Source organism: Cherax quadricarinatus, chromosome 15 (genome assembly GCF_038502225.1).
Source record: "Cherax quadricarinatus isolate ZL_2023a chromosome 15, ASM3850222v1, whole genome shotgun sequence".
NCBI lineage: Eukaryota > Metazoa > Arthropoda > Malacostraca > Decapoda > Parastacidae > Cherax > Cherax quadricarinatus.
Genome location: NC_091306.1, coordinates 28,470,255 through 28,481,547, shown reverse-complemented (window position 1 = coordinate 28,481,547; position 11,293 = coordinate 28,470,255). Strand labels below are relative to the sequence as shown.

Sequence of the window (11,293 nt, the reverse complement as noted above, 5' to 3'; positions counted from 1 at the left end):
TTTTACAAACTTACAAATGGATGTGAATGAACTAAAAGTAGACACATATTAATATGCATTTATTTCGCCTGATCAAGTGATCATCCACTACCTGTTCAGTTTGTGTTCTTACATTGTCTCAACTCTGTATCTCGTTCTCTCTCTCTCGTTTACTCTTTCGTTAACTAGTTGGCTCTCATTGACGATGGCGTCTAAGGTTAGCTGTAATAAAAAGAGAAGTCGTAAGCCTCTTGCTTTAAGTGCCAAGTTAGAGGATGATGGTGTGCCATTCTGATTTTATTCAATAAACACCCTGCCACTCACCTCTCACACATTAATATTAATATTTTAAGGTAAGTAATAAGTGTACTCTGTGTGTATCATACATTTTATTGTGTTTTTAATGCCTATTTATATTGCTAACTTAATATAAGTTAGTGTAAACTTGTTGTCTGGCATTTATTGCATATTTTGTGTGTGCTCTGATAATAATACTTGTGGAGCCGTGTGGTAGCCGGGTGGAGGGACAACATTACGTTTTCTCTGCTCAGCCATCAGAGAAAACGTGTATGAATCTGCGTTTGGCCCAGCCGCTCCCCCACTCCACTTTTGTTTACAATTTTTGGCATTAATTATTCATTACTTCTACCTTCGTTTATGATGGCATCTAAAGGTAGTTGTTAGAAATGATTAAATTCAGCGAACAAGGCATGTCGATGTTAATAATATGGCTCTGGGCCACAGCGTAGGTAGCCGGTAGGTGTACGGGCTACACCTACCGGCTACCTACACTGACTTTCTACAAATAAATACTACTCACCTCTCTTCCTATATTAAGACTACACATATTTTAAGGTAAATAATGAGTGTACTGTATGTGTATTTTACCTCTTTGGGATGTTTTAAATATCGTATATTAAGTATGAGACGGGGAGCCAGTGCTACCTACACCTGGGCTACCTGCACCTGACTTCCTACAAATAAGTACTACTCACCTCTCTCCCTACATTAAGATTACAAATACTTTAAGTAATGAATTTACTGTGAATGTATTTTACTTTGTGTGTTTTTAATGCCTAGTTCTATTACTAACTTAATATAATTTAGTGTAAACTTGTTGTCTGGCATTTATATGCATTTATAAATGGAAAAAAATAGCGTTCTGCCTTCCGGCGATGTCTGCTTTCCGGCGACAGCCTGGAACCTAACCCGCCGTATAAGTGGGGCCCTACTGTATTCCAATTTCAAAACAGGGTCCAGAATAAACAATGCAAGCATTCCTGGCACTAAAATAACATTTCCTCTGTTTATTAGTTCTGTTTCTAGGCTTTACAGATGAATTCTCTTTGATTTTTTATTCACACCAAAAAGTAGATTTACCGTTATGCAATATTGTAATAATTGTATAAATAATATCAGCGCATTCATGAACGCACATTAGACCCACCAGCTGATGTGTATTGGACGCATGATGTGATCTGTTTACTTTTGAACATCAGCAAAACTCAAACATTTCTGCTATTTTGAGCTCAATTTCAAGCTATTTTCATTAATAAAACCAATTAAAAATCATTTTTTATTTCTGTAATATATCCTTCATTTTATCAAATGAGACCAAGAAACTGCAAATACAGCCATAAAAACCATACAAAAATAAACTGTAAATTTGCTGTTTAAATAAATAAACATGGTCCCAGTTTTTTCTTATTATGCACTATGTGCTGTTTGATTTGTTTTATATGGTGCACACTTATCACAGATGCATTCTCTCATATCTAGGCCAAAATTTACCACTCGCAACTCATCTGAGTGAGCTGAGTTCATGATGTAGTACTATGGCTTGGACCCTGGCTTCAAAGCCATAGAACTACGGGACGGACCCTCAAAGGGTTAAGAAAAATGTTGGGCAAGCATGAAGTTATTTGGTTAGTTGAAACTGTACAGTGATGGGGGATTTCAACTTAAGGCACCTAAAATGGAGGAATATAGCAAATAATATTGTTGCAGTAATAACACCAAGAGGCAGCTCTAATGAAAACTCACACTCACACGAGCTTTTAAATCTCTGCACAAAATTCAATTTAAACCAGCAAATAATAGCCTACTAGACTGGAGAATACACTAGACCTCATCTTCACTCACAATGATGATCTGATAAGAAATGTCACCATATCAAAAACAATATACTCAGATCACAACAAAATTGAGGTTCAGACATGTATGCGTGGAGCCCCAGACCGACATAATGAGATTAGTCACGAGGGAGCATTCACCAAATTCAACTTCAATAACAAAAACAAAGTGGGACCAAGTAAACCAAGTCCTAACCGATATAAGCTGGGAAGATATACTAAGCAACACAGACCCCAACTTATGCCTAGAACAGATTAACTTGGTGGCACTCGATGTATGCACAAGGCTTATTCCTCTAAGAAAAAGGAGTAGATGTAAAATAGAAAGAGACAGGCGCTCCCTTTACAGGCGACGGAAAAGAATAACAGAGCGGCTAAAAGAGGTCAATATATCTGAAATGCGTAGGGAGACACTGGTCAGAGAAATAGCAAGCATCGAACTTAAGCTAAAGGAATCTTATAGGAGTCAGGAATCGCGGGAAGAACTAAAAGCCATAAATGAAATCGAAAAAAACCCTAAGTATTTCTTCTCCTATGCCAAATCAAAGTCGAGAACAACGTCCAGTATTGGGCCCCTACTTAAACAAGATGGGTCCTACACAGATGACAGCAAGGAAATGAGTGAGCTACTCAAGTCCCAATGTGACTCAGTTTTTAGCAAGCCGCTAACCAGACAGAGTCGAAGATCAAAATGAATTTTTTATGAGAGAGCCACAAAATTTGGTTAACACAAGCCTATCCGATGTTATCCTGACGCCAAATGACTTCAAACAGGTGATAAATGACATGCCCATGCACTCTGCCCCAGGGCCAGACTCGTGGAACTCCGTGTTCATCAAGAACTGCAAGAAGCCCCTATCACGAGCCTTTTCCATCCTATGGAGAGGGAGCATGGACACGAGGGTCGTCCCACAGTTACTAAAAACAACAGACATAGCCCCACTCCACAAAGGGGGCAGTAAAGCAACAGCAAAGAACTACAGACCGATAGCACTAACATCCCATATAAAAATCTTTGAAAGGGTCCTAAGAAGCAAGATCACCACCCATCTAGAAACCCATCAATTACACAACCCAGGGCAACATGGGTTTAGAACAGGTCGCTCCTGTCTGTTTCAACTATTGGATCACTACGACAAGGTCCTAAATGCACTAGAAGACAAAAAGAATGCAGATGTAATATATACAGACTTTGCAAAAGCCTTCGACAAGTGTGACCATGGCGTAATAGCACACAAAATGCGTGCTAAAAGAATAACAGGAAAAGTCGGTCGATGGATCTATAATTTCCTCACTAACAGAACACAGAGAGTAGTCGTCAACAGAGTAAAGTCCGAGGCAGCTATGGTGAAAAGCTCTGCTCCACAAGGCACAGTACTCGCTCCCATCTTGTTCCTCATCCTCATATCCGACATAGACAAGGATGTCAGCCACAGCACCGTGTCTTCCTTTGCAGATGACACCCGAATCTGCATGACAGTGTCTTCCATTGCAGACACTGCAAGGCTCCAGGCGGACATTAACCAAATCTTTCAGTGGGCTGCAGAAAACAATATGAAGTTCAACAATGAGAAATTTCAATTACTCAGATATGGTAAACATGAGGAAATTAAATCTTCATCAGAGTACAAAACAAATTCTGGCCACAAAATAGAGCGAAACACCAACGTCAAAGACCTGGGAGTGATCATGTCGGAGGATCTCACCTTCAAGGACCATAACATTGTATCAATCGCATCTGCTAGAAAAATGACAGGATGGATAATGAGAACCTTCAAAACTAGGGAGGCCAAGCCCATGATGACACTCTTCATGTCACTTGTTCTATCTAGGCTGGAATATTGCTGCACACTAACAGCACCTTTCAAGGCAGGTGAAATTGCTGACCTAGAAAATGTACAGAGAACCTTCACGGCGCGCATAACAGAGATAAAACACCTCAATTACTGGGAGCTCTTGAGGTTCCTAAACCTGTATTCCCTGGAACGCAGGCAGGAGAGATACATGATTATATACACCTGGAAAATCCTAGAGGGACTAGTACCGAACTTGCACACGAAAATCACTCACTACGAAAGCAAAAGACTTGGCAGACGATGCAACATCTCCCCAATGAAAAGCAGGGGTGTCACTAGCACGTTAAGAGACCATACAATAAGTGTCAGGGGCCCGAGACTGTTCAACTGCCTCCCAGCATACATAAGGGGGATTACCAACAGACCCCTGGCAGTCTTCAAGCTGGCACTGGACAAGCACCTAAAGTCGTTTCCTGACCAGCCGGGCTGTGGCTCGTACGTTGGTTTGCGTGCAGCCAGCAGCAACAGCCTGGTTGATCAGGCTCTGATCCACCATGAGGCCTGGTCACAGACCGGGCCGTGGGGGCGTTGAACCCCGGAACTCTCTCCAGGTAAACGCCAGGTGATGTTTATTTTTCTTCTTTCTTTCAATACACCGGCCGTATCCCACCGAGGCAGGATGGCCCAAAAGGAAAAACGAAAGTTTCTCCTTTTACATTTAGTAATACAGTGGTCCCTCGTTTTTCGTAATTAATCCGTTCCTGGAACCGTTACTATAAACGAAATTTACGATTTGTGAATCAATTTTCCCCATAAGAAATAATGTAAATACAATTAATCCGTTCCTGACACCCAGAGTACTAAAACAAAAAAATTTTTTACATGAAATATACATGTAGTACATAAACAATACAATGGGAAATGATGAATGAAACATTAACAGCATAACACTTACCTTTATTGGAGATTCTTCTTAGTGTAAGGGAGACTGGAGGAGGAGGGAGAGTGGATTGTTTATAGTTTGGAAGGGGAATCCCCTTCCAGCAATACCTCAGGTACCAATTGCTTTTCTGGGGTTGCTTCTCTTCTCTGTTTCTTAATGCCACTAGGACCACCTTGAGAGTCACTGGAGTCCTGTCTCGCAAAATAACTGTGGAGAGAGCTCTGTTTCTGGCGTCTCTTTAACACTTCCCTAAAATGGCCCAAGACTTTGTCACTGTACATGTTGCCAATATGGCTTGCAACAACCTTGTTAGGGTGATGTTTCTCCATAAAGCTTTCCATCTTACCCCACATAGTAAAAATCTCTTTAATTTCTGAAGAAGGCACCTTTTTCCATCTCTCTTCCTCCTCCTCTGCAGCAAGATTCTGAGCTGCGATGTGTTGCTCTTCCTGCTGAAGCTCTTGCAGCTCCTCAGTGGTGAGCTCTTCGTTGTGGTCTTCCACCAATTCTTCCACACCCTCCAAACTCACATCCAACCCCATGGAACTCCCCAGTGCCACAATTGATTTTACAACAGACATAGGCTTATTGGGGTCAGTCCCAAACCCTTCAAAATCCCTCTTGTCGACACAATCTGGCCACAATTTTCTCCAGGCAGAGTTCAAAATCCTGGTAGTCACTCTCTCCCAAGCCATACCTATAAGGGTTATGCAATGGAGGATGCTGAAGTGTTCTCTCCAAAATTCCCTTAGGGTCAAGTGAGTGTCTGTGGTCACAGTCAAGCACCTGTGAAACATTGCTTTTGTGTAGTTTTTTTTAAAGTTTGCAATGACCTGCTGGTCCATGGGCTGGAGAAGAGGAGTGGTATTCGGGGGCAAGAACTTTACTGTGATGAACCCAAACTCCTCGAAAATTAGGTCATCCAAGTTTGGAGGATGAGCAGGTGCATTGCCCATTACTAGCAGGCACTTGAGATCCAATTTCTTTTCCAGGAGATACTCCTTCACACTAGGGCCAAACACTTCATTGAATCACTCGATGAAAATTTCCCTCGTGACCCATGCCTTACTATTAGATTTCCAAAACACACACAATTTACTCTTCATAACACTGTTTTTCCTGAACACTCTGGGATTTTCAGAATGGTACACTAGTAATGGCTTCACTTTGAAATCCCCACTAGCATTAGCACAGAACATTAGCATCAGCCTGTCTTTCATAGGCTTGTGTCCTGGCATTGCCTTTTCCTCTTGTGTAATGAAGGTCCTCTTTGGCATTTTCTCAGAGGCCTGTTTCGTCACAATTGAACACTTTTTCAAGTTTCAGTCCTTCAGCCTCTATGTACTCCTGGAATTCATGCACATATTTTTCAGCCGCCTTGTGGTCCGAACTGGCAGCCTTACCATACCTTACCACACTGTATGCCAGTACAGTTCTTAAATCTCTCAAACCAGCCTTTGCTGGTCTTAAATTCACTCATATCACCACTATTTGCAGGCAATTTCTTTACCAAATCTTTATGCAACTGCCTAGCCTTTTCACAAATAATGGAAGTCATAAGAGTATCTCCTGCTAATGGTTTCTCATTTATCCACACCAATAATAACTTCTCAACCTCTTCGAGTACTGGTGATCTCATTTTTGTCAGCATAGTTACCCCCTTTGCAACAACAGCATCCTTGATTTCCTTTTTCTTGGCCAGTATGGAACATAAGGTAGTGTAGGGTTTCTTATACATCCTGGACAGTTCAGCCACACTTGTACCACTTTCATATTGTTCAATGATGGTTTTCTTAAATTCAATCATATTTCTCACCTTCTTTACCACAGGCTTGGCACTAGGAGCTTTCTTTGGAGCCATGGTAGCTTATTTAGTACTTATTTTTTTTTTTTTATTATCACACTGGCCGATTCCCACCAAGGCAGGGTGGTCCGAAAAAGAAAAACTTTCACCATCATTCACTCCATCACTGTCTTGCCAGAAGGGTGCTTTACACTACAGATTTTAAACTGCAACATTAACACCCCTCCTTCAGAGTGCAGGCACTGTACTTCCCATCTCCAGGACTCAAGTCCGGCCTGCCGGTTTCCCTGAACCCCTTCATAAATGTTACTTTGCTCACACTCCAACAGCACGTCAAGTATTAAAAACCATTTGTCTCCATTCACTCCTATCAAACACGCTCACGCATGCCTGCTGGAAGTCCAAGCCCCTCGAACACGAAACCTCCTTTACCCCCTCCCTCCAACCTTTCCTAGGCCGACCCCTACCCCGCCTTCCTTCCACTACGGACTGATACTCTCTTGAGGTCTCACTGTTTCGCTCCATTCTCTCTACATGTCCGAACCACCTCAACAACCCTTCCTCAGCCCTCTGGACAACAGTTTTGGTAATCTCGCACCTCCTCCTAACTTCCAAACTACGAATTCTCTGCATTATATTCACACCACACATTGCTCTCAGACATGACATCTCCACTGCCTCCAGCCTTCTCCTCACTGCAACATTCATCACCCATGCTTCACACCCATATAAGAGCATTGGTAAAACTATACTCTCATACATTCCCCTCTTTGCCTCCAAGGACAAAGTTCTTTGTCTTCACAGACTCCTAAGTGCACCACTCACCCTTTTCCCCTCATCAATTCTATGATTCACCTCATCTTTCATAGACCCATCCGCTGACACGTCCACTCCCAAATATCTGAATACATTCACCTCCTCCATACTCTCTCCCTCCAATCTGATATCCAATCTTTCATCACCTAATCTTTTTGTTATCCTCATAACCTTTACTCTTTCCTGTATTCACTTTTAATTTAGTACTTGCAAGCACTAAAATAAATGGAATATTATGAAATATTTCGCTGGAGCACGCGAGGGGACCTTTGCTCACTGGTAAACAATGCCAGACTGGCTGCCGCCACGGCTCACGCTGTGGGTATGGGTCCGGGACGAATTACGACTCGCGAGTCAACTTATGAAAAGCGAGTCCATGTTTATACGAAAATAACCCTATGATTGGCGAAATTTACGATTGCCGGGAACTACGAAAAGCGAGGGACTACTGTATATACAGGAGAAGGGGTTACTAGCCCTTTGCCCCCGGCATTTTAGTTGCCTCTTACAACATGCATGGCTTATGGAGGAAGAATTCTGTTCCACTTCCCCATGGAGTTAAGAGGAAATAAACAAGAACAAGAACTAGAAAGAAAATAGCAGAAAACCCAGAAGGGTGTGTATATATATGCTTGTACATGTATGTGAAGTGTGACCTAAGTGTAAGTAGAAGTAGCAAGTCGTACCTGTAATCTTGCATATTTATGAGAGACAAAAGACACCAGCAATCCTACCATCATGTAAAACAATTACAGGCTTTCATTTCACACTCACTTGGCAGGACAGCAGTACCCCCCTGGATGGTTGCTGTCTACCAACCTACAAGTGATGTTTATGTACTTCTAAAATGGCAGCTAGGGAGGGAGTAATGGCGAGTGCATTTTCTTTTAATTACCCTCTCTTGGTGGAATATATTAAATTTGCTAAAAATAATTATTAAGAAGTTTTTCTAAAATCATAAGAACTGAAGAAGGTTGATAAGCAATACTAATACAGAATATTTACCTTGGTAGCTGAATATATGCCCATTAAAGGGAGGGGGTACAATCCAGCTATAGAAGCTATGTTAATTATTGCTCCTTTGCCTCTGGTCAGCATCCCAGGAAGGACAAGCTTTGTCATGGCTGGTACTGATGCTACATTCACATTGACGTGGCCCCAGAGGTCCTTCTCAGATGCAAGCTCAAACTCCATCGGATGCGGTAACATTACTCCTACGTTATTTACTGAAACAATTAAGAGATTATCAAGTATTAAAGTAACTGTAAAGAACATTCAAATGCGGTAAAATGTATGAAAAAGAGAGCAAAGCTTCTGATAATTACATTCATGGGTGGCAAGTTAGAAACCTGTAAGTTATATAGCACCTGGGAGGAGATGCAAGATCCAATTCTTTGGATCAAGAGCCCCTTACTGGCAACAAGGAACCTCCCTGAAGGGGAATGTTTGCCTTGTCCTCGTAATTTCATCAAACTTTTGTAAATTTTCAATGGATGTAGTAAACTACCTACCCTCAGAGTTCCAAAGACCTACTTTTTTTTCTTAATTTAATAATAAAGCCTCACTCTCCCTGTCACTTATTTAAATATAAAGATTTTCTCATAAACTTTGTAATTTTGTTGTAACTAAATTTACATGGTAGTAGCTATTGTCCTACATCAATTAAATTTGCAGTCCAACCCTATGATATACAACCTACAAGTCATCTGGCCCCTTGATAACTATTTCTTAACCCTTTCAGGGTTTCCGACGTACTAGTACGGCTTACGTGCCAGGGTTATTGACGTACTAGTACACGTAAATTTTAGCGCCTTCAAATCATGCAGGAAAAGGCTGGTAGGCCTAGATGTGAGAGAATGAGTGTGTGGTTGGTGTGTGTGGTAGAAAAAATCTGGGTCCCAGTGGCGCATTGTAGGAACGCCATTTTAGTAGACCTTGTTCACCATGCTTCACGATAAGAAACTCCTCACTCCTCAGTGAATTGGGACACTTTTGCTCCCCAGTGACAGTTCTAATACAGATGGAAGTGCCAGTGAAGATGAGTTTCAAGGTTTTAATGAGGTTGTGACCGAAACTAATGACCATAATACCAGTAATAGTGAGGAAAACCCACACGACCCTCAGCCTTCCACCTCTGCTGCTGGGCCGTCTTGTTCACGTTCAGTTGTATCAGAACGAAAGAGGAAACTCCTATTTTCCCATATCCCAGACTCGGATGTGAGCATTGGTGATGATAGTGATAGTAAATATGAACTACAAGCTCTTGAAAACAGTTCCAGTAGTGATAGTGAAGTGGAACATTCTCCAGTGAAGTGTCAGTATATATGACGGTATATGCGCTCTGGTAGTGTGCCATATGCTATTCCAAGGGGAAAGAGTACATCTCAAGAGTACATCCTGTGGCTGTACAACAGGAATAGATAGTGAAAATGAAAATGATAGTGTTGCAATTGGGATGGAAAATGTGCATGGTGGTGGTAGTAGTGGTGCCGGCCGTGAGGCACCAGCAGTGGGCCATGCTGCCACCCAAGCCACTGCCTCAGCTGATCTACAACAAAGGCCACCATCCTCCACCCACCCACCCACCAAACCAGCCTCCACAACCACAAACTCCACAACCACAACCACCTGTCAATATCCAGTACCCACCAGCAGACCGCACCTGGGATTGGCAGGAAGCTGGCAATTTTGTTCCCAATCCCCATCAGTATGATGAAAGTCCAAGTAGAATACAGCCATCTTGTACACTTGGGAACAATGCCACTGAACTGGAATGTTCCGAGTTATTCTTTGACGAACCTCTGATGGAAATTATTGTCAGGGAAAACAACACATACTTCGATTACACCATGGCAAACACAACACTTTCACCAAAATCACGCCTACACCAGTGGAAGGAGACAACTGTGGCTGAGATGTATCTTTTCTTTGCCACAATAATGCTTATGCCACTTGTGTATAAGCACAGTGTCAAATCATACTGGTCAACAGACCGCCTGATTGTACCCCCAGGATTTAGTGATATAACGCGAGTGAATCGATTTGTGCTACTATTACGTATGTTACACTTCTCAGACAAAACCAGGCCCGACAGAAACGACAGGTTATATAAGATTAGGAATGTGTTTGTGTATCTGAAAGAGAAATTCAATTTTTTTTCATTATTATCACACTGGCCGATTCCCACCAAAGCAGGGTGGCCCGAAAAAGAAAAACTTTCACCATCATTCACTCCATCACTGTCTTGCCAGAAGGGTGCTTTACACTACAGTTTTTAAACTGCAACATTAACACCCCTCCTTCAGAGTGCAGGCACTGTACTTCCCATCTCCAAGACTCAAGTCCGGCCTGCCGGTTTCCCTGAACCCCTTCATAAATGTTACTTTGCTCACACTCCAACAGCACGTCAAGTATTAAAAACCATTTGTCTCCATTCACTCCTATCAAAAACGCTCACGCATGCCTGCTGGAAGTCCAAGCCCCTCGCACACAAAACCTCTTTTACCCCCTCCCTCCAACCTTTCCTAGGCTGACCCCTACCCCGCCTTCCTTCCACTACAGACTGATACACTCTTGAAGTTATTCTGTTTCGCTCCATTCTCTCCACATGTCCGAACCACCTCAACAACCCTTCCTCAGCCCTCTGGACAACAGTTTTGGTAATCCCGCACCTCCTCCTAACTTCCAAACTACGAATTCTCTGCATTATATTCACACCACACATTGCCCTCAGACATGACATCTCCACTGCCTCCAGCCTTCTCCTTGCTGCAACATTCATCACCCATGCTTCACACCCATATAAGAGCATTGGTAAAACTAT

General features: G+C 42.3%; 1 protein-coding gene across 1 annotated transcript in view; it reads right to left on the bottom strand.

The window, feature by feature from the left end:
• LOC128692174 (inactive hydroxysteroid dehydrogenase-like protein 1) overlaps positions 1-11,293 on the bottom strand; it is a 90,178-nt gene that overhangs the window by 44,856 nt on the left and 34,029 nt on the right. The window contains exon 4 of the mRNA XM_070085244.1: positions 8,476-8,696. Coding sequence (XP_069941345.1) covers positions 8,476-8,696 — 221 coding nt within the window. The remainder of the gene's footprint in view (positions 1-8,475; positions 8,697-11,293) is intronic.